The 23,697-nt window shown below is 46.0% G+C and overlaps 1 protein-coding gene across 1 annotated transcript in view; it reads left to right on the top strand.

Annotated features, from left to right (window-relative positions):
• Positions 1-554: 554 nt before the first annotated feature.
• Positions 555-23,697, top strand: part of LOC126109456 (tyrosine-protein kinase Fer-like) — a 71,235-nt gene continuing 48,092 nt past the window's right edge. Inside the window, exons 1-3 of the mRNA XM_049914485.1 lie at positions 555-590; positions 724-912; positions 12,890-13,066. Coding sequence (XP_049770442.1) covers positions 555-590; positions 724-912; positions 12,890-13,066 — 402 coding nt within the window. The remainder of the gene's footprint in view (positions 591-723; positions 913-12,889; positions 13,067-23,697) is intronic.

Here is a 23,697-nt window from a genome sequence, read left to right as displayed (position 1 = left end):
TAGTCCTGCAAGGTTAGCAGGAGAGCTCCTGTAAAGTTTGAAAGGTAGGAGACGAGATACTGGCAGAAGTATAGCTGTAAGGACGGGGTGTGAGTCGTGCTTGGGTAGCTCAGTTGGTAGAGCACTTGCCCGTGAAAGGCAAAAGTCCCGAGTTCGAGTCTTGGTCCGGCACACAGTTTTAATCTGCCAGGAAGTTTCATATCAGCGCACATTTCGCTGCAGAGTGAAAGTCTCACCCTGGAAACATCCCCCAGGCTGTGGCTAAGCCATGTCTCCGCAATATCCTTTCTTTCAGGAGTGCTAGTTCTGCAAGGTTAGTAGGAGAGCTCCTGTAAAGTTTGTAAGGTAGGAGGCGAGGTACTGGCAGAAGTAAAGCTATGAAGACGAGGCGTGAGTCGTGGTTGGGTAGCTCAATTGGTAGAGCACTTGCCCATGAAAGGGAAAGGTCCCGAGTTCGAGTCTCTGTCCGGCACACAGTTTTAATCTGCCAGGAAGTTTTTCTGCGATAGTTTGGTCTGCAGCAGGAAGGAGGTCCCACATCCCAATCGGTAAAGATGTGTGGACAGAACACTGAACCCTGTGGTACTCCAGTAAGTGAGTGTGCAGCAGGAAGGGGGTTCCACATTCCAGTCGATGGAGATGAGTTGCTGTTTTCTGCCAGTGCGATGTATAGCGAAAAAGTGTTGGTGTCGCTTTGTAGACTGGTGTGTTTTTCTCCCACAGGTGGAGGAGGATATACAAGGGAAGCTGTGGTACCACGGTAGGCTTACGCGCGAGCTGGCGGAGCCGCTGCTGTGTGCAGACGGCGACTTCCTGGTGAGGGAGTCGTCCGTCAAGAACACACCCCGACTCACTCTGTCCGTGCGGTGGCAGCGGGACGTCAAGCACATCATACTGCTGCGCAGCCACGAGGTGAGTGCAAAGGCCGCGCTCTGTGCAAATGGGATTGTTGGTTAGTTGATTGGTTGGTTTATTTGGGGGGGGGGGAGGGTACCAAACAGAGAGGTCACTGGTCCCATCGGATTAGGGAAGGATACGGCAAGAAGTCGGCCATGCCTTTTCAAAGGAACCATCCTGGCATTTGCCTGAAGTGATTTAGGGAAAGCATGGAAAAACTGAATCAGGATGACCTGATGCGGGTTTGAACCGCCGCCATCCCCAATGTGAGTCCAGTGTGCTAACCACTGCTGTACCTCGCTCGGTTTGGGGCTGTCGTGTACGACTTTGTACACAGTGCTAAGGAGAGGTAGGCTAGATAGTGGTGCAAGAACCGTCCTTGCAGGGAAGTCGGTTAGTGAACGAAAAACAGAAGATTTACTTAACTTATATTCCTCCAAGCGTGCGAAGACTCATTATAAATAATGCAGCAAGAAATGGAGCCCAGTTCGCAAAGTCAACTTAGCCGTGGTAAATTTGCTGTTTTGAAGAGCGCACAGCAGCGCGTAGTGTAAAGCAGTCGCTCTCCGTTTCTGGCAGTGGCGCCGCTGTGGCAATCGCAGCTTTGGTGTCTCCCTCTGGTGGCGAAGGGGAAGAGTTGCCTGTTCACGTGCATTTAAGGGGCGCTATGAGCTCGCCAGTGGGTCAGTTTGTCACTCTCGGCGAGTCTGGTCAGTTGGTCAGCCAGGTCAGTGTGGGGCAGTCAGTGTCTGTCTGTCGTCCGGAGTGCTAGTATGTGTTGGGCCACCAGTCTGATCGAGTTCGTTCAGGCAATGGGCATTGGCAGTTGGATCGATATGTTGGTTGGTCGCGCACTGAGACACAAGATGACTTGTCCGTCTTGAGCGTCGGCGCATGTGAGGTCGCCACGTGAGTCCAGTGGGCCGCGCCGTATAGCGAGGGGTGGTGGCTTCGCGGCTGACACGAGAGTAACAGCAGTCAACCCACGACATCAGTCTGGCCGGTGCGAGCTGCGACGCCGTGAGACGGGAGATCGGCCTTCCTGCGTCCGTTGAAGCGGCTGGCAGCGGACGGTTCGGGAGAGCGTTTTCGGGGTGATGCGCCAGGTCTTCGCCAGACATCGCAGTTTATTGAAAGTTAAGTGATTCGTGATATGTTGTTTCAGTTACTTGTTAAATTCTACTTCTGTTCTTGGTCAGTCTCTCGTCTCCAGCTTGCTCGTCTGTGTCTCGGCCGCATTTGTTAGGCAGTTAGTTTCTGTCTGTCGGTCTGCCGTACGTTAATAGATGCCTGTCATCTTTGTCGGATTCGGTGTTAACGAAGTTATTGCTTAAGGTGTAAAGGCCGAATTCCTGAAATATGTTTTTATCTTGCCTATCATCTTGCGAGGCGGTATACGTGTAATGTAGAGCATGTTGTACATTTTATGTAAGTCTGAATTTCGTGGTTTTTTATTTCAAAAAAATGGTTCAAATGGCTGTGAGCACTATGGGACTCAACTTCTGAGGTCATTAGTCCCCTAGAACTTAGAACTAGTTAAACCTAACTATCCTAAGGACATTACACACATCCATGCCCGAGGCAGGATTCGAACCTGCGACCGTAGCGGTCTCGCGGTTCCAGACTGCAGCGCCTTTAACAGCTCTGCCACTTCGGCCGGCGTTTTTTATTTAAATTGTCATTTTAGTATATATATTTTTCCACCCTTCCACCGTAAGAGTTCTTTTAAAAACAAGTTGCACTTTCGGTGGCAAATAATTTTTTTTATATTTTTAAATCCTTATCGAAATGACTTTGGTTATCATTTTTATTCAATTAATTGATTTAAAAGTAATTTCTTATACCCATTCGTTTGTCACATCATTTTGATCATAATATCAACTTCTTTATTTGCTGTCATTCTTATTCCTATCATTGTTTTTCCACTTGAAATCTTTGTTTATATGTTTTAATTAAATTTATGTGTTAATTTGGATTTAATTTCTTTTGTATTATAATTCTGTTTTTTGGTCCAGATTATTGGGTACATTGTATCTTTTTGTCATTTCGTTTGAATTTTTTATGTTGACAAACCCTTCTTCCATTTAAATGTTCATCTGCATTGCTTTCTCCATAGTGCAATACATATGTAGATTGTGTTTTAAACCTCTGTATGGCGATTGCCATTCCAAAGTTATTCCACATCTGGTAACGAAACATATCTTCACGTCACTCTACAGTCAATGTACAGTGAAGCGCCAAAAAAACTTATATAGGCACACGTATTCTAATACAGAGATATGTAAACACGCAGAATACGGTGCCGGCAACTCCTATATAAGACATCAAGTTTCTTGCGCAGTTGTTGGAATGGGTTACTGCTACTATAATGGCATGCATCGAGATTGAAGTGAATCTGAACGTGGTGTTATAATCGGCGCACGAACAAAGGGACACAGCATCTTCGAGGTAGCGATGAAGTGGCGATTTTCCCGTACGACAATTTCACGAGTGTACCGTGAATGTCAGGAAGTCGGTAAAACATCAAACCTCTGACGTCACTGCGGCTGAAAAAAGATCCTGCAAGAACGGGACCAACGACCACTGAAGAGAATACTTCAACATGACAGAAGTGCAGCCTTTCCGCAAATTACTGCAGATTGCAATGCTGGGCCATCAACAATTGTCGGCGTGTGAACCATTTGACGAAACATTATCGATATGGGCTTTCGGAGCCGAAGGCCCACTCGTGTACCATTGATGACTGCACGACATTAAGCTTTACGCCTAGACTGGGCTCGTCAACATCGATAGTGGACTGTTGATGACTGGAATCATGTTGCCTGATCGAAAGAGTCTCGTTTCAAATCGTATCGAGCTGATGGACATGTACGGGTATGAAGACAACCTCGTGAACCCATGGCCCTGCATGTCAGTAGAGGACTGTTCAAGATGGTGGAGGCTCTTTAATGGTGTGGGCGTGTGCAGTTGGACTGATATGGGATCCTTTATACGTCTAGATACGACATGTACGTAAGAATCCTGTCTGATCACCTGCATCCACTCATGTCCATTGTGCATACCGAGGGGCTTGGGAAATTTCATCAGGACTATGCGATACACCACACATCCAAAACTGCTACAGAGTGGCTCCAGGAATACTCTTCTCAGTTTAAACACTTCCGCTGGCCACCAAACTTCCCAGACATGAACATTATTGAGGATATCTGGGAAGCCTCGCAACGTATTGTGTAGGAGAGATCTCGACCCCGCGTATTTGTGGACAGCCATGCTGGATTCATGGTGTCAATTGCCTCCAGCAGTACTGTAGTATCAGGGGCATTGAAATGAAACTCGGTCACTAGTGTAAAGTAACGGTAACGATTTTATTAACTCAAAAATTTAGTTGTACACAGTACTCAAAAATAGCCGCCGAAGCTGTTAGCACATTATCCCATTGCGACACTAGCCGGTCGATTCCATCCTTTAGTAGGCTGCTGTCGGCTCAAGACCTGGACCCAGTCACACACTCCGTCGTCCGTTGCCAATCGATGTCCGCGAATAGCTTGTTTTAGAGGGCCCAACACGTGAAAGTCACACGGTGAAAGGTCGGGACTGTACGGTGGATGTTCCAGCGTTTCCCACCGAAACTGCTGCAAAGTCGTCTTCACCGCATTGGCCGTATGTGGGCGGGCATTATCATGCAGGAGGATAACACCATTGGACAAGATGCCTCAGCGTTTCGACTTGATGGCTCATCTAAGGTTCTGTAAAACGGCTTGATAACGCTGGGCGTTGATTGGGGTTCCCCTTTACAGGAACTCGAAAAGCAGTGGGTCCTTGTGGTCAAAAAAGAAGGACATCTAAACCTTACCAGAACTGGTCTGCACAGCCTTTGATTTCTTTGGAGGTGGTGAAGCAGCATGTTTCCACTGCTTGCTCTGACGCTTGCTTTCCGGTTCAAAATGGGGACACAATGTTTCGTCACCTGTGAGAATACGCGATACAAAAGCAGTATTCCTCCTCGTGATAACGTTGCAGATGCCTCAAAGAGAGCGCCATTTGAGTATTGCGCTGTTAGGCGGTCAGTTGGTGGGGAACCCACTGCGTACAGATTTTTCGAAAGTTCAAGTGTTAATGGATTATGATGTGGGCGGTGGCCAAGCTAATACGGGACTAAAGCGTTCTCTTCCGCAACCATTTCCGGCGTGATGTCACGATGAGCCTGTCCAGGACGAGCATCGTCTTCCAGTGGCTCGCGCCCCTCATGGTATGGTTTGTGCCATTCAACAACCCTTGAACGACTCAGACTGTACTCACCGTACACAGCCTTCACCCGTCGATACATTTCACGGTCTGCCTTCAACCACCAAAAATCGAATCACTCCTCATTGTTCCTGCTTACTTGCCTGCTTGTTTGGTAGTGGACGATAACTTCTCTTCGCCGTGAAACCACACCGACGCCATGTAACATCAAACGGTGCGCATGCTTCAGTCTCTCTACCAATAGATGGCGTTACCATACCCGCAGTTACGTGGTGCAACCTTACGTGTAAGGCAAAGGTAAACGCATTCACCAGGTGTTGTGTACATAGTTCTGTGTAGTCAGCGCGTACACAACTTTCCCACTAGAGCGCGCCCCGCTAAGCACAACAGTGCAGGCGCAGCACTCGTCTGTCTCCGCACTACGACATGGTGCTGCCTTAGAGACGGACCAAATTCTGCTTCCGCCAATCCGCGTATTAATATGTAACGCAGCCAATGAGATTGCTGCTAATGTAGAACCTTTTCTCCTCGCGGATCACACTCGCGCAGTGATACCTGAACGTGCGAGGTATTATAATGAGTGTACAGACCTCCGATTAGCCAGTCTGCATTTGTCTGCTCCAGTCTGTACCAGTCTGCATTTGTCTGTACCAGTCTATAGTCAAGTTTCAGTCTGCACATAATAAGATTATCATATTTCTGTACATAGCCATGAAGATAAATGTATAGACACTTTGTCAAGTATCAGAGATATGTGAGAATAAGATTAACGTACCAAGACCAAAGGAACTTCAGATTGTCAACTGTAAACAGCATTCAGAATCAAGTTACGTAAGGTTTATGCTTGTTACTATTTTAATAAATGTGTGAGAAAATTAATCAAGTTCTGTTTAAAGTTGGTCACCGTCAATCTGCTACTCTAAGGGTGCAAGTGGCATTTCTATCGTCTGACCTAACGGCAGAAGATAAACACGCCACGATAAGACCACGAGATATATTGCTGACACTCGCCTACTTCGTTAGAGCGACAAGTCAAATAATCTGATGATGTGTATACCGAAGCTCTTACAGTACGCACACCACACCAGGTTTCATTTGAATGAACCTCATACATTAGTTGAGTCCAAGCCACATCGTGTTGCGGCACTTCTGTGTGCTCACGGGGGTCGCCGTGGACGATATTAGGCAGGTGTACCAGATTTTTTGGCTCTGCAGTGTAAATAGACTATTTGGTCTTGATTATCAACTCATAGATCGACATTTTAAAATACTTTAGTACACTAATAGATAAATATAATGAAATTCATATCCACAAAAATTCCAATTGGAAGAAGAGTAATATAAATTAAAAAATGGAACAAATGAAAAATGTTCATACGGTGATTAAAATAATGTGATAATGGAGGATGAATACAGGGTGGTCCATTCATAGTGACCGGGCCCAATATCTCACGAAATAAGCGATAACGAAAAAACTACGAAGAACGAAACCCGTCTAGCTTGAAGGGGGAAACCAGATGGCGCTACGGTTGGCCCGGTAGATGGCGCTGCCATAGGTCAAACGGATATCAACTGCGGTTTTTTAAATAGGAACCCCCAATTCTTTTTAAATATTCGTGTAGTACGTAAAGAAATATGAATGTTTGTTCACTGAACTGTGGATGAAGCCCGACCAAATTTGCGAATTTGCGAATTTTTCTCCGCAGGTTTTGCGTGATGTTACGATGATACACCGGTGTGACACTTGTTCCACATGGGACTCTGTCTGTCACGGTGATTCCTTGGTGGTCATAAGCAAAAATCATTATTTGCTTGGGCTTTGTTTGAGAGTGTCGAAATTTTTTTGGACGTGGAGAATTCGAATTTCCCCACTCATTGGATTGTGTAATTCTGGTTCAAAGTCCCTAATCTACGTTTCACCAGTAGCGTGAATTTGACCCAAGAATCCTAGACTTTCACGATCGAATCATTGTTATGGCAAGGTTGCAATGTCCAGGGGTTACTGCTTCGCTTCAGCAGTCAAACAGTGTGAGATCATTCTCGTAGAAATTTTTCTCTTCTTCAGATCACTTGTCACGATACTCAATGCTGGTGCTGGCGGATTTACCGTGGTTGCAGAGAGTTCCCCACAAGTTGTGCTGCGATCTTTTTCAAGAACATCAGCTACATGGTTAACATTTAGTTCATCCGTTGGCGCTTTTGGTCTTCTGGGTCTTGAATTATCGTCTGTGCTCATATGCCCACCACGTAAACGATTAACCCAACGTGAAAATGTTCTGCGGACCACTGTAAACTCACCACGAACTTCGCTTAACTCACAGTGAATTTCTGTCCTCTTTTTGCCACCTAAATGTTCGAACTTGATGTAGGACTCCGATTTTCAACAGTCACAGTGCCTGAGACGTCTGTAGCGTCCATTTCTACCTTTAGCAAATATTGTATTAGAGTACCCATCGAAGTTCATAATTTCATCTGACATACCCTATACGATAAAAAGTATCCGCACACCCCCAAAAACATACGTTTTTCCATATTAGGTGCATTGTGCTGCCAATTACCGCCAGGTACTCCATACCAGCGACCTCAGTAGTCATTACACCTCGTGAGAGAGCAGAATGGGGCGCTCCGCAGAAATCGTGGACTTCGAACGTGGTCAGGTGACTGGGTGTCACTTGTGTCATACGCCTGTACGCGAGATTATCACACTCCTTAATACCCCTAGGTCCACTGTTTCCGATGTGACAGTGATGTGAAAACGTGAAGGGACACATACAGCACAAAAGCGTACAGGCCGACCTCGTCTGACAGAGACTGCCGACTGTGAAGAGGGTCGTAATGTGTAATAGGCAGACATCTATCCAGATCATCACGCAGGAATTCCAAACTGCATTAGGATCCACTTCAAGTACTATGACAGGTGGGAAGTGAGAAAACTTGGATTTCATGGTCGAGCGGTTGCTCATAAGCGACACATCACGCCGTTAAATGCCAAACGACGCCTCGCTTGGTGTAAGGAGCGTAAACATTGGACGACTGAACAGTAGAAAAACGTTGTAGGGGAGTGACGAATCACGCTATACAATGTGGCGATCCGATGGCAGTGTGTGGGTAAGGCGAATGGTCGGTTAACGTCATCTTCCAGCGTGTGTAGTGCCAACAGTAAAATTCGGAGGCTGTGGCGTTATGGTGTGGTCGTGTTTTTCATGGAGGGGGCTAGCACGCCTTGTTTTGCGCGATACTATCACAGCAAAGGCTTACATTGATGTTTTAAGCACCTTCTTGCTTCCCACTGTTGAAGAGCTATTTGAGGATGGCGATTCTATCTTACATTACGATCGAGCACCTGTTCATAGTGCACGGCCTGTGGCAGAGTGGTTACACGACAATAACATCCCTGTAATGGACTGGCCTGGTCAGAATGCTGACCTGAACCCTACAGAACACCTTTGGGGTGCTTTGGAACGTCGACTTCGTCCCAGGCCTCAGCGACTTACATCGATACCTTTCCTCAGTGCAGCACTCCGTGAAGAATGGGCTGGCATTCCCCAATGAAACCTTCCAGCACCCGATTGAACGTATGGCTGCGAGAGTGGAAGCTGTCATCAAGGATAAGTGTGGGCCAACACCATATTGAATTCTAGCATTACCGATGGAGGGCGCCAGGGACTTGTAAGCCATTTTCAGCCAGGTGTTCGGATACTTTTGATCACATACTGTAATTTTCATTCTTGTTGCATCAAGCAATCCACAGTAATACGAACCTCTGACTCATTTATAAAACGCGCCTTGTGCTATTGGGCAGGAGATCAGTGATGTACGAGGGTATTTCGGAAAGTAAAGATACACCGTACGCCAGAGGAACAGAAGAGTTTTGGCGAGCAAGTTGGCAACACTGGTGTTAACCTTGAACCGTTAGCTTTCTCCTGGCTGTCGTTCGGCAGTCGAACGTTGCTTCTGGTTGGAGTAGGTCGCGTTTAAAATGGCAGCGCCGATTCAGAATCCCGCCAAATGCGAAGTGCTCTCCGTCATATGTATTCTTCATGCTAAAGGTCAGCAACCAGCGGATATTCACAAAGAAATTGTTTTTGTTTATGGGAACATTATGAATCGTCAAAATGTAACGAAATGGTGTCGTCATTTCTCTGAAGGTAGGACCGATGTTCACGACGAACGAAGAACAGGTCGGCCATCTGTGATCTCTGATACCCTTCTTCGGAGAACGGTGGAAGCAATTCGTGCGAATAGACGTCTCACATTGAAAGAATTGCATCAAATCATACCGGACGTGTCAATTTCAACTCTTTATGACATTGTGACTGTCAAGTTAGGGTGCAGGAAATTGTGTGCGTGCTGGGTTCCAAAATTGTTGACGGAAGAACACAAAAAGAAAAGGATGGGCTTTGCTCTCGACTTCCTCACACGCTATGCTGAAGCAGGTGATGAGTTCCTTGATCACATTGTGACAGGTGACCAGACGTGGGTTATCACCATATTCCTGAATCCAAGCAACAATCAATGCAATGGTGTCTTTCGAATTCACCAAAATCCAAGAAATGAAAAACGTCGATTTCAGCGAAGGAAATCGTGGCTTCTGTTTTTTGGGACAGACAAGGCATTCTTCTGTTGGATTTTATGCCTCCTGGAACGACAATTAATGCTGCTGCATATTGCCAGACTACTTCTAACGGCAATTCAAAACAAACGCAGTGCAATGCTGACAAGCGGAATCCTCTTGCTTCATGACAACGCTCGGCCTCACACAGCGCTCGTAACCCAAGCACTACTCAAACAATTCTAATGGGACATATTGGACCATCCGCCATACAGCCCGGACCTTGCGCCCATCGACTTCCATGTCTTCCGTTACCTGACGTCACATCTTGGTGGAAAATCATTTCACGATGATGAAGAGATCAAAGATGAAGTTGAAATGTGGTTCCAGCAACACACGGCAACCTTCTATGACTGCGTCATACAAAAGCTTGTGCACTGACTTAACAAATTTTGAGATAACGAGGGTGATTATGTCGAAAAATAACAAATAATCCAGTTAATAAGATGTAACTGACGTTTTCTAAATAAATGTTCTGTTTAAGGACGGCGAGCCATTGTATCTCTACTTTTATTTATTTATTTACTTATTTATTTATTGTTCCGTGGGACCATATTAAGGAGAAGTCTCCACGGTCATGGAACGAGTCAATACATGAAATTATAAGACGATAGTAGAAACAGATAAAATGAAATATAAGAAACGTATTCAGGCGACAATTAGTAAGTTTAAATAAAGAAAATCAGCAATGTAACACTGGAATCCGCTTAATGTTTCAGCTCTTCCAGGATCTCCTCGACAGAATAGAAGGAGTGAGCCATGAGGAAACTCTTCAGTTTAGACTTAAAAGTGTTTGGGCTACTGCTAAGATTTTTGAGTTCTTGTGGTAGCTTATTGAAAATGGATGCAGCAGAATAGTGCACTCCTTTCTGCACAAGAGTCAAGGAAGTGCATTCCACATGCAGATTGGATTTCTGCCTAGTATTAACTGAGTGAAAGCTGCTAACTCTTGGGAATAAGCTAATATTGCTAACAACAAACGACATTAAAGAAAATATATACTGTGAAGGCACTGTCAGAATTCCGACACTATTGAATAGGGGTCGACAAGAGGTTCTCGAACTTACACCACATATAGCTCGAACAGCCCGTTTTTGAGCCAAAAATACCCTTTTTGAATGAGAAGAATTACCACATAAAATAATACCATACGACATAAGCGTATGAAAATATGCGAAGTAGACTACTTTTCGTGTTGAACTGTCCCTTATTTCAGATACTGTTCTAATGATAAATAAAGTAGCATTTAGTTTCTGAACAAGATCCTGGACATGGGCTTTCCACAACAGCTTACTATCTATCCGAACGCTTAGGAACTTGAACTGTTCCGTATCGCTTATAATATGCCCATTCTGCAAAATAATAACGCGAATTCTTTACAGACGAATGGAAAAACTAGTAGAAGCCGATCTTGGGGAAGATCAGTTTGGATTCCGTAGAAATATTGGAACACGTGAGGCAATACTGACCTTACGACTTATCTTAGAAGAAAGATTAAGGAAAGACAAACCTACGTTTCTCGCATTTGTAGACTTAGAGAATGCTTTTGACAATGTTGACTGGAATACTCTCTTTCAAATTCTGATCGTGGCAGGGGTAAAATACAGGCTATTTACAATTTGTACAGAAACCAGATGGCAGTTATGAGTCGAGGGACATGAAAGGGAAGCAGTGGTTGGGAAGGGAGTGAGACAGGGTTGTAGCCTCTCCCCAGTGTTGTTCAATCTGTATGTTGAGCAAGCAGTAAAGGAAACAAAAGAAAAATTCGGAGTAGGTATTAAAATCCATGGAGAAGAAATAAAAACTTTGAGGTTCGCCGATGACATTGTAATTCTGTCAGAGACAGCAAAGGACTTGGAAGAGCAGTTGAACGGAATGGACTATGTCTTGAAAGGAGGATATAAGACAAACATCATCAAAAGCAAAACGAGGATAATGGAATGTAGTCGAATTAAGTCGGGTGATGCTGAGGGAATTTGATTAGGAAATGAGACACTTAAAGTAGTAAAGGAGTTTTGCTATTTGGGGAGCAAAATAACTGATGATGGTCGAAGTAGAGAAGATATAAAATGTAGATTCGCAATGGCAAGGAAAGCGTTTCTGAAGAAGAGAAATTTGTTAACATCGAGTATAGATTTAAGTGTCAGGAAGTGGTTTCTGAAAGTATTTGTATGGAGTGTAGCCATGTATGGAAGTGAAACATGGACGATAAATAGTTTGGACAAGAAGACAATAGAAGCTCTTGAAATGTGGTGCTACAGAAGAATGCTGAAGATTAGATGGGTAGATCACATAACTAATGAGGAGGTATTGAATAGGACTGGGGAGAAGGGAAGTTTATGGCACAACTTGACTAAAAGAAGGTATCGGTTGGTAGGACATGTTCTGAGGCATCAAGGGATCACAAATTTAGCATTGGAGGGCATCGTGGAGGGTAAAAATCGTAGATGGAGACCAAGAGATGAATACGCTAAGCAGATTCAGAAGGATGTAGGTTGCAGTAGGTACTGGGAGATGAAGAAACTTGCACAGGATAGAGTAGCATGGAGAGCTGCATCAAACCAGTCTCAATCTGAAGACCACAACAACAACAACATTCTGTCTGACCAAAATATCGGTTCTTGTTGAATTGTGAGTTAGAAACTGTAAAATCTGAGTGTTACTGTGATTTAGCATCAAATTATTTTCCACAAGCCACGAACTTATTTCATGAACTACATTATTTGATAATGTTTCAATATTACACAGAAGATCCTTCACTACCAAGCTGGTGTTGTCAGAAAACAGAAATATTTTTGAATCACCTGTAATCCTAGAAGGCATATCAATTATATAAATAAGAAACAGCAGTGACCCCAGCACTGACCCTTGGGGAACGCCCCACTTAACAGTGCCCCATTGGTACTGAACACCACTACCACTCTCAATATTGCGGAGAATTACCTTCTGCTTTATGTTCTTAAAGTAAGAGGCGAACCAATTGTAAGCTACTCCCCTTACTCCATAATGGTCCAACTTCTGCAGTAATATTTTGTGGTCAACACAGTCATAATCCTGGACTTTTCGAAATGCCCTAGTAGCTGCAGGCCCCTGTGGAAGCTTCGGCACGATGGCAGGAGTGCTCTTGTGTTGCAGGGCTGGTACTGCAGGCCGGGAGTTTTCTTCGGCAGCGTGGAGCAGCTGGTGTCGGGTTACCAGAGGTCTGGGCAGCTGTTGCTGGAGGGCTGGGGCGGGCGTCTCGTGAGGCCCGTGCAGAACGTCACCTGCGACCTCACCAGCCAGGACGTCACCCTCATCAAGAGGATCGGCGAGGTAAGTTCGGTCCGCCTCTGCTGTTGTACACTGTCAGATATCTGGGACGGTTCTGAGGTGTCAGTTGGGCTGTTTAGTGTACGCCTAAGATGCTGTAAGTCAGATCGCCGGTCCATTTATCGTCAATCACTCCCTCCAGTACCAAGTCACAAGCGACTGGAGAAAGGCGCAGGTGACTGCAGTATATAAGAAGGGTAAAAGATGGACCTGCAAAATTACAGACCAGTACCCCTAACTCGTGTTTGCTGCAGAATCCTTGTCTTGAGATTGAGAAGCTTAAGTCCACGAGCTTCAAAAAGGCAATTATTTCACGGCTCAAGGCCTCCAAACGAGAAAGCTTAAAGCAACAAAATAAATCTCAAGTGGTAAAAACATGCGGTTAAAATTGCAAATTTTATATATATATATATATATATATATATATATATATATATATATATATAGTACATCTAAAAAGAAAGATGATGAGACTTATCAAACAAAAGCGCTGGCAGGTCGATAGACACACAAACAAACACACAAAATTCTAGCTTTCGCAACCAACGGTTGCCTCGTCAGGAAAGAGGGAAGGAGAGGGAAAGACGAAAGGATTTGGGTTTTAAGGGAGAGGGTAAGGAGTCATTCCAATCCCGGGAGCGGAAAGACTTACCTTAGAGGGAAAAAAGGACAGGTATACACTCGCACACACACACATATCCATCCGCATATACACAGACACAAGCAGACACACACACACACACACACACACACACACACACACATATATATATATATATATATATATATATATATATACAGAAAAGGGTGTTGCAAAAAGGTACGGTCAAACTTTCAGGAAACATTCCTCACACACAAGTAAAGGAAAGATGTTATGTGGACATGTGTCCAGAAACGCTTAATTTCCATGTTAGAGCTCATTTTAGTTTCGTCATTATGTACTGTACTTCCTCGATTCACCGCCAGTTGATCCACTTGAAGGAAGGTAATGTTGACTTCGGTGCTTGTGCTTGTGCTCTACACTACTAGCATCAAGCACATCAGTACGTAGCATCAACAGGTTAGTGTTCATCACGAACGTGGTTTTGCAGTCAGTGCAATGTTTACAAATGCGTTGGGAGATGCCCATTTGATGTATGGATTAGCACGAGGCAATAGCCGTGGCGCTGTACGTTTGTATCGAGACAGATTTACAGAACGAAGGTGTCCCGACAGGAAGACGTTCGAAGCAATTGATCGGCATCTTAGGGAGCACGGAACATTCCAGCCTATGACTCGCGACTGGGGAAGACCTAGAACGACGAGGACACCTGCAATGGACGAGGCAATTCTTCGTGCAGTTGACGATAACCTTAATGTCAGCGTTCTGTTGCTGTTTGTTTCCATTCAATGATTAATGTGATTTGAAGAGAAGTAATAAAATGAGCTCTAACATGGAAAGTAAACGTTTCCGTACACATGTCTACATAACATATTTTCTTTCTTTGTGTGTGAGGAATGTTTCTTGAAAGTTTGGCCATGTAGGAAACATTCCACATGGGAATAATATATTAAAACAAAGATGCTGTGACTTACCAAAGGAGAAAGCGCTGGTAGAAAGACACAATAAAAAATACAAACACACACAAATTTCAAGCTTTCGCAACCCACGGTTGCTTCATCAGGAAAGAATATACACAGCGAGGCTAAGAGCCTCAAGGCAAGGGTGAATAGACAAACATAAGGAAGACGCAATACAAACGGCTGAGGGCTCACAATTAATTTTTCAAAATTAAAAAAAAACTAAAACCGTAAGTCTCAAGTTTTAGGTGGCTGAAACGCACTAAAGGAAAAGACAACACAACAACAATATCCTTTCCGGAATTCAAACTTACTTATGTGCGGCTGAAGGCTTTCAATTTATACAAAACAGAGTAAAACCAAGAATTTTTTAAATCATTAGCTATGATAGATTATAAACAAACAGTAAAAGACAGGTGAGAAAGGTAGTAAAGACAACGGCACTCAGCCGGCCTCGGTGGCCGAGCGGTTCTAGGCGCTACAGTCTAGAACCGTGCGACCGCTACAGTCGCAGGTTCGAATCCTGTCTCGGGCATGGATGTGTGTGATGTCCTTAGGTCAGTTAGGTTTAAGTAGTTCTAAGTTCTAGGGGACTAATGACCTCAGAAGTTAAGTCCATAGTGCTCAGAGCCGTTTGAACAACGGCACTCAGAAGCCTCCAGGAGCTCGGTCTGCTCTCGTTCACTTAGGTGAGAGAGGTGGTGGGCTCAACTATACTTGATCCGTCGGAACCCAACCAAGTGACAGCCACGGACCGACCGACACAACGACTTGCTTCCCGTTAATCAGTACATGAGAACTCAAACAGAAATGGTTACAAACGTGATAATCCACAATGGAGTATGTATTAGCTGTCAAAATTACACACCATGTTGGACAGCAACAACAGGTGAGGAAAGGACACTGCCTGAATTTACGTAAGTAGCCAGGGCAGGTAACCGGAACACTAACGGCCACAAGGCACTTGAATTGTAGTCAACCAATATATTTAATCCCACCCGCTAAATGTCAGCAATAGAAACACGTGGTGTTGTTCACAGGAAAACCACCCCAACAGCGAACCACGAAAACGAACCACACAACACGAATGGACGTGGCTAGGGTACTTGAGATGACTACTCAACTTGACGTCCTGGGTCGGTGAACCACGGAGCTCAGAGCGATCGGACAGCTCCACACACACTCCGACACTGCGCCAGCGGACCCAACCGACTGCACTGCGTGGAGATAATTTCCCTGGTCCGCAGCAACCGACCGACTCCTGCTGGTCCGTCCGTGACTGCTGCTCCATCACGATTGCACTGCTGGTGCGTCTCCCACTCACTTCCAGACACTCTATGGAGGAAATACTGGCTCGGACCCAACCATGCAGAGGAAACACGCCCACTGGCTAAACGACATCCCTGCACCAGGAAAGGACCGTCCCGAGTTCCACAGGATGGTAATTGAAGGGGGCCAGAAGCGCTCAGAGAACCAGTTACACGTCACCCGATGTGACGGAGCACTGCCCTCAGAATACCGACAACATCTAAAATGGTCGTCACTGGAAATAACGCCAACTACACACACAACCTGACAAACACTTGCACGAAGACCTGAACGATACCAGTCACTAAGCACACACGAAGACAAATCGGGAGTCGATGCACACACACACGGCCGACTCATGAACGATCGGAGAGCCAAAACGCGTCGTCCAGTTGGACGACCGACCGCCGATCCACCAAGACCGTGGCCCGGCTCAAGTGATGCGTGGCGGCAATGGTCGGGCGAGCCATGTCGACGCAGACCTCACTGCTGCTCCAACCCGACTGCACCAGTGCCGCATTGCAACTCCCCCACTGGCAGGTCCGGAGTGAGCTCCAGACACGTTCCAACTGACTGGCAGCCCGAACTCGCGACCCGAAATCCCTTATGACAGACAACGACCGGGAAGTAATAGCAGTCGAGCAAAGATACTACAAGAGGGGATATATCGATACGCGCTGCTAACGTCGCTCACGGTCGGGCAAAGCAGCAACTCAGTGACAGTAGTAATTTAAATTAACGCGGTGAGGTGGAAGTACGTGAAAAACAGGGTGTAAAATACATTATGGCGGGAACACGAGCCACGCACGGCTCACGATGGGTGAACGTGTCTTTTACGCGTAAATTGGTTTCTGACTGGCTTACTTCTCAATTTCTTGCACTTCTTACGCCGAGACGCCCCCCCCCCCCCTCCCCTCTTATTGTTCTGTAGATCCTGAGACGGTCATAACATACCGAGATTAGAAACATGACGTACTGAAACGGCAATCAGCTACCGAAATTAATAACCTGATGTAAGATATAGTGGTATTTAATTGGGATCAGTACAAAGAAAATACCTTTTCTGGATCAATGTGGACTTTCGCTGCCACTGGGACGCTAGTCGTGGAAATTTTATGTTGAAATCTGACTCACTCTGTCATTGATGTCTATATGTAAGCATGTGCATTGATGTTTTCTTGTCTTACAACAAATTAGTGACCAGAAACTTTTTTTTTCACTTGTAAGTAGGCTGTTTAGGTTTTTATGTTGGTAACGCCACGTAGCGCTCTGTATGAAAATCACTGGCTGTGCTGTGTGCAGTCTGTGGCTAGTTTGCATTCCTGTCTGCCATTGTAGTGTTGGGCAGCTGGATGTGAACATCGTGTAGCGTTGCGAAGTTGGAGGTGAGCCGCCAGCAGTGGTGGATGTGGTGAGAGAGATGGTGGAGTTTTGAAATTTGTAAGACTGGATGTCATGAACTGCTATATACATTATGACTTTTAAACACTATTGAGGTAAATACATTGTTTGTTCTCTATCAAAATCTTTTATTTGCTAACTATGCCTATTAGTAGTTAGTGCCTTCAGTAGTTTGAATCTTTTATTTAGCTGGCAGTAGTGGCGCTCGCTGTATTGCAGTAGTTCGAGTAACGAAGATTTTTGGTGAGGTAAGTGATTTGTGAAAGGTATAGGTTAATGTTAGTCAGGCCCATTCTCTTGTAGGGATTTTTGAAAGTCAGATTGCTTTGCGCTAAAAATATTGTGTGTCAATTTAAGCTCAGTCACGTATAAATTTTTCTAAGGGGACGTTTCACACTTTGCATGTAGGTGACTCCAAAGATTCATTCAGAGTGTTCGTTGGAAAGATTGCTGTCGGGCGAGAAAGGTAACAATAATTGGCTCTGTAGAGAGTGTTCACCCTTCCTTCTTTACTGTATTATCTTCACAAACCATGTGCTACTTTTCGTTTGGTAGACAAGATGTAAGTTGTGCTGCGAAAATGGCCACAAGAAGAAACCTATTATATTAAAGCCATTCAAAATGTATCTTTGATTCTTAGGTTACAGATCTGTACGGCGAGTGAAGTGGTATACGAGGGTTGTCCAGAAAGTAAGCTCCGATCAGCTGCGAAATGGAAACCACTGGGAAAATCCGGTAAAGCTTTGCACAGATGTGTTGGGCAGTGTCTCTATTGTATCTGTCGATCGTGTCGTGTCGCTCTTTTCAGTTTTGAGTGAACAGTGAGCAGCTAAAAATGCGTAGGGAATACCGTCTCCCACCAAGTATGAGGGCCTGGTGAGGGATTTCGCCTGTGTCGTGCAGCCCACATAACACAACTGTCGAGCAGTTCCTCCTTCGTGCCAATTCTCGTCCGCACACTGCAGGGGTAATGAAGGGGCTCCTGCAGCGTTTCCGATGAGAAGTGCTTGATCACCCGCAATTGATTAGGCGGACAGGAAGGGCAGTAAGGAGTTGGAGTTGAGTGACTGAAGGAAGAGCCGGCCGGTGTGGCCGTGCGGTTAAAGGCGCTTCAGTCTGGAACCGCGTGACCGCTACGGTCGCAGGTTCGAATCCTGCCTCGGGCATGGATGTGTGTGATGTCGTTAGGTTAGTTAGGTTTAAGTAGTTCTAAGATCTAGGGGACTGATGACCTCAGAAGTTGAGTCCCATAGTGCTCAGAGCCATTTGAACCATTTGAACTGAAGGAAGATGACGCAGGTAAAATTTCCAGTAGGGTGTGATGAATCGCAGCTAGCCCTAAATGTGGAAAATGTAAATTAGTGCTGATGAGAAGGAAGATCAAACCTGTAATGTTCAGACGCAGTCAAGTTGTTTAAATATCTGGGCGTAACGTTGCAAAGCGATATGAGACAGAACGAGCATGCGACAACTGTGGTAGGGAAGGCGAATGGTCGACTTCGGTTTATTGGATGAATTTTAGGGAAGACTGGTCCACTTGTAAAGGAGACCGCATACAGGACACTAGTGCGACCTATTCTTGAGTCCTGCTCGAGTGTTTGGGATTCGTCCCAGGTCGGATTGAAAGAAGGCATCGAAGCAATTCAGAGGCGGGCCGCTAGGTTCGAACAACGCGCAAGTGTTACGGAGGTGCTTCGGGAACTCGAATGGGAATCCCACAAGAGACGACGTTGATCTTTTCGAGGAACACTATTGAGAAAATTTAGAGAACGATTCTACTGCCGCCAACACACAATGCGCTTAAGGACTGCGAATATAAAATACGAGAAATTAGGCATATACACTACTGGCCATTAAAATTACTACACCAAGAAGAAATGCAGATGATAAACGGGTATTCATTGGACAAATACAGCAGAACTGACATGTGATTACATTTTCACGCAATTTGGGTGCATACATCCTGAGAAATCAGTACCCAGAACAAACACCTCTGGCCGTAATAACGGCTTTGATACGCCTGAGCATTGAGTCAAACAGAGCTTGGATGGCGTGTTCAGGTACAGCTGCCAATGCACCTTAAACACGATACCACAGTTCATCAAGAGTAGTGACTGGCGTATTGTGACGAGCCAGTTGCTCGGCCACCATTGACCAGACGTTCTCAATTGGTGAGAGATCTGGAGAATGTGCTGGCCAGGGCAGCAGTCGAACATTTTCTGTATCCAGAAAGGCCCCAATAGGACCTGCAACATGCGGTCGTGCATTATCCTGCTGAAATGTAGGGTTTCGCAGGGATCGAATGAAGGGTAGAGCTACGGGTCGTAACTCATCTGAAATGTAACGTCCACTGTTCAAAGTGCCGTCAGTGCGAACAAGAGGTGACCGATACGTGTAACCAATGGCACTCCGTACCATCACGCAGGGTGATATGCCTCTATGGCGATGACTAATACACGCTTCCATTGTGCGTTCACTGCGATGCCGCCAAACACGAATGCTGCCATCACGATGCTGTAAATAGAACCTGGATTTATCCGAAAAAAATGACGTTTTGCCATTCGTGCACCCAGGTTCGCCGTTGAGTACACCTTTGCAGGCGCTCCTGTCTGTGATGCAGCGTCAAGGGTAACCGCAACCACGCTCTCTGAGCTGATAGTCCGTGCTGCTGCAAACGTCGCCGAACTGTTCGTGCAGATGGTTGTTGTCTTGCAAACGTCCGGAACTGTTGACTCAGGGATCGAGACGTGGTTGTACGATCCGTTACAGCCATGCGGATAAGATGCCTGTCATCTCGACTGCTAGTGATACGAGGCCGTTGGGATCCAGCACGGCGTTCCGTATTACCCTTCTGAACCCACCGATTCCATATTCTGCTAAGAGTCATTGGATCTCGACCAACGCGAGCTTCAATGTCCCGATACGGTAAACCGCAATAACTTAAGCCTACAATCCGACCTTTATCAAAGTCGGAAACGAGATGGTACGCATTTCTCCTCCTTACACGAGGCATTACAACAACGTTTCACCAGGCAACGCCGGTCAAGTGCTGATTGTGTGTGAGAAATCGGTTGGAAACTTTCCTCATGTCAGGACGTTGTAGGTGTCGCCACCGGCGCCAACCTTGTGTGAATGCTCTGAAAAAGCTAATAATTTGCATATCACAGCATCTTCTTCCTGTCGGTTAAATTTCGCGTCTGTGGTACATAATCTTCGTGGTGTAGCAATTTTAATGGCCAGTAGTGTAGATAATCGTTTCTCACTAGCTCTATTTGCAAGTGGAACAGGAGGGGAAGTGAGTAGCAGTACTACAGGGTACCCTCTGCCACCCTCCGTACGGTGAATTGCACAGAATCTATGTAAATATAAATGTAGACCTGCAAAGAAGGGAAGCTTCCCATAAGATCATGCAAGTTTAAGAAGAACAATGTCATGTGACAGAAACATCCGCCTGCTTAGCTGGGTAACGTTCCTGTCTCCCATGCATGCGGGTCCGGGTTCGATAAAATGGTTCAAATGGCTCTGAGCACTATGGGACTTAACAGCTGAGGCCATCAGTCCGCTAGACTTAGAACTACGTAAACCTAACTAACCTAAGGACATCACACACATCCATGCCCGAGGCAGGATTCGAACCTGCGACTGTAGAAGCCGCATGGTTCCGGACTGAAGCGCCTAGAACCGCTCGGCCACAAGGCCGGCTAAACAACGTTGGAAAAGCGCGCCTTCTACAGAAATATTGTGAACCAATCAGAGTCTTCGTTACTTGGATTTCAAGTGAACATTCTTTCATCGCACGGTCGCAGATAAACAGCCGGTCTTCTGATCTGCCGTTCTAAGGGCTGCACTTGGCCTTCCGATTTTCTTATTCCTAAAAGAAATTTCTCCTGCCGACTCACACGAAGCAGTTTTGCGGCAGAGAGTCTGCCCACAAGGCACCTCCTATGTGGACAAAGAGCATAGGTAATTCTCCGTCATTACATGCTCAGAATGGCTGCTTTCCGCTTCAAACAATTTTATGACCTTTTGCTCCTTTTGAGTTAAATTCCACATCCAGGGCCACCTAGGAAGAGCTGTAATGGCAGCAGTAAACAACAGGTCTCCCTCACCACAGTAAAAGGAAAGTAGACGAAGAGTTTGGCAGTAGTGAATATTGTCCGCAGTATGATGCAGCGTTAAAGAATCAACGACATTCTCTACCAGAATGTGCATACTCGTGTTACATTATAAAATACATTGCGTGACAGTTTGTGATTGAACTATCACGAAACAAGGCAATGGTGGTTGGCTAGAAGTGATGCAGCTGAGGACCTCAATATGTGGGACATGAGTCTCACAGATAAGATCGATGTGGTATGTCGACCTCTACTGTGACACATTAGCAGATAACTGGGAAGGTTGCTGCTGTTCTAGAAGGAATCCTGGCAAGGCCCTTATGAAAACTGGAACTAAACTTCTCCTGAACCGGTCATGAAGGCCTGATGTTACCGACCGGTCGCCGTGTCATCCTCACCCCCATGAGCGTCACTGGATGCGGATATGGAGGGGCATGTGATCAGGACACCGCTCTCCCGGCCGTATGTCAGTTTACGAGACTGGAGTCGATCTTCTCACTTCAGCAGCTATTCAGTTTGCCTTACAAGGACTGAGTGCAGACCAGATGGTCACCCATCCAAGTGCTAGCCCATTCAGATAGCGCTCAACTTCGGTGATCTGACGGGAACCGCTGTTACCACTGCGACAAGGCCGTTGGCCAAGGGCCTTATGACCCATCACATTTCACGTCAGTATCTACGATGTCAGTTGCAAAGATAACATCAAAGAAGTAAGTGCATATCTATTATTACACATTACTAGATGCCACGAGTGTGGTGCACTAGATACTTAACAGACAAGAACGTTAATAATCAAAATATCCACGGGTGTGCTGCCGGTCTATAGTGTCCAACGGGCACAATATTTCGGCGATCATACATGTCGCCATCATCAGGTGAACTGACGGACTGAGCTCCTGTGAACGTGCCGGCACGGAGATCCGTACGCTATGGCTGCTCAGAGGGAACTGGGTTCGGTCGCGGCGGCGACCGACTCAAACACCCTCCGCCCGCGGCGCGCTCCCTCCGCCGTCCGCGCCCCGCGCCACGGTCGCGCGGTGGAACAGATTGCGACGGCGTCTGAGATGACGTCGGTGTGATGGCTCTGTCCGCCGTGGTCGTCACAACTATACGTTTGCTCGATTTACTCTTGATTAACCCAATCGCTGGTTCCCAAGCCTTGCTAAGATTATAGCCACAGTCACGGTTTAAGAGGTCGTCATTGGTGCGAATTTCGATGGCCTCTCTAACAACGCTGTCCCAGTATCTCGACGTCTGTACCAGAATCCTCGTGCGGTCATACTCCACGGCTTGATTTTCCGACAAACAATGTTCAGCGACCGCCGACTTGCTCGGATACATCAGTCGGGTGTGCCTCTGGTGTTCACGGCATCCATCCTCGACGGTACGCATCGTCTGACCAATACTGACACGGAATCTGGTACACGCCGGCCTTCCTCAAACCGAGGTCATCTTTGGCGCTCCCCACCAGTGCACGAGTTTTATTTGGAGGACAAAACACAGTTCCGACCCGGTGTTTCTTCAGAATGCGGGTGATTTTCCCCGAGAGTGCGCCTGTGTATGGAATAAATGCAGTGGCTTCCTCCTCGCTCGTGACTTCATCCATCTCAATAGGTTGTGCTGCAGTGGTTGGGCGGAGAGCGCGTTGAATCTGCCACTCTGAGTACCCATTTTTTCGAAATACAGTTCTCAGATGTTCCAATTCCTGGGGTAGACTCTCTGCGTGAGAGATAGTGCGCGCCCTATGTACTAGAGTTTTAAGTACCCTATTCCTCTGTGAAGGGTGGTGGCAGCTGTCTGCGTGCAGATACAGATCAGTGTGCCTTGTCTTCCGATACACGCCATGACCTAGGGTGCCGTCAGCCCTTCTCTTGACCAAGACGTCAATGAAAGGTAATTTACCCTCCGTTTCAGTCTCCATAGTGAATTTGATGTTGGGGTGTATGGAGTTTAGATGTGTATGGAAGTCAAGGAGTTTATCCATACCATGTGGCCAGATGACGAACGTATCGTCCACGTAACGGAAAAAGCAAGTAGGTTTCCATACGGATGACGACAGGGCTTCCTCCTCGAAGTTCTCCATGTACAAATTCGCTACCACTGGTGAGAGTGGGCTACCCATGGCGACTCCCTCCGTTTGTTCGTAGTATTCTCCATTAAAAAGAAAATACGTGGAAGTCAAGACATGCCTAAAAAGTTCGGTGGTCTTCTCGTCAAACTTCTGACTAATCAATTCTAGTGACTCTCGAA

This window comes from Schistocerca cancellata, chromosome 12 (assembly GCF_023864275.1).
Source record: "Schistocerca cancellata isolate TAMUIC-IGC-003103 chromosome 12, iqSchCanc2.1, whole genome shotgun sequence".
Lineage (NCBI taxonomy): Eukaryota > Metazoa > Arthropoda > Insecta > Orthoptera > Acrididae > Schistocerca > Schistocerca cancellata.
This window is presented reverse-complemented; position numbering and strand designations above follow the sequence as displayed.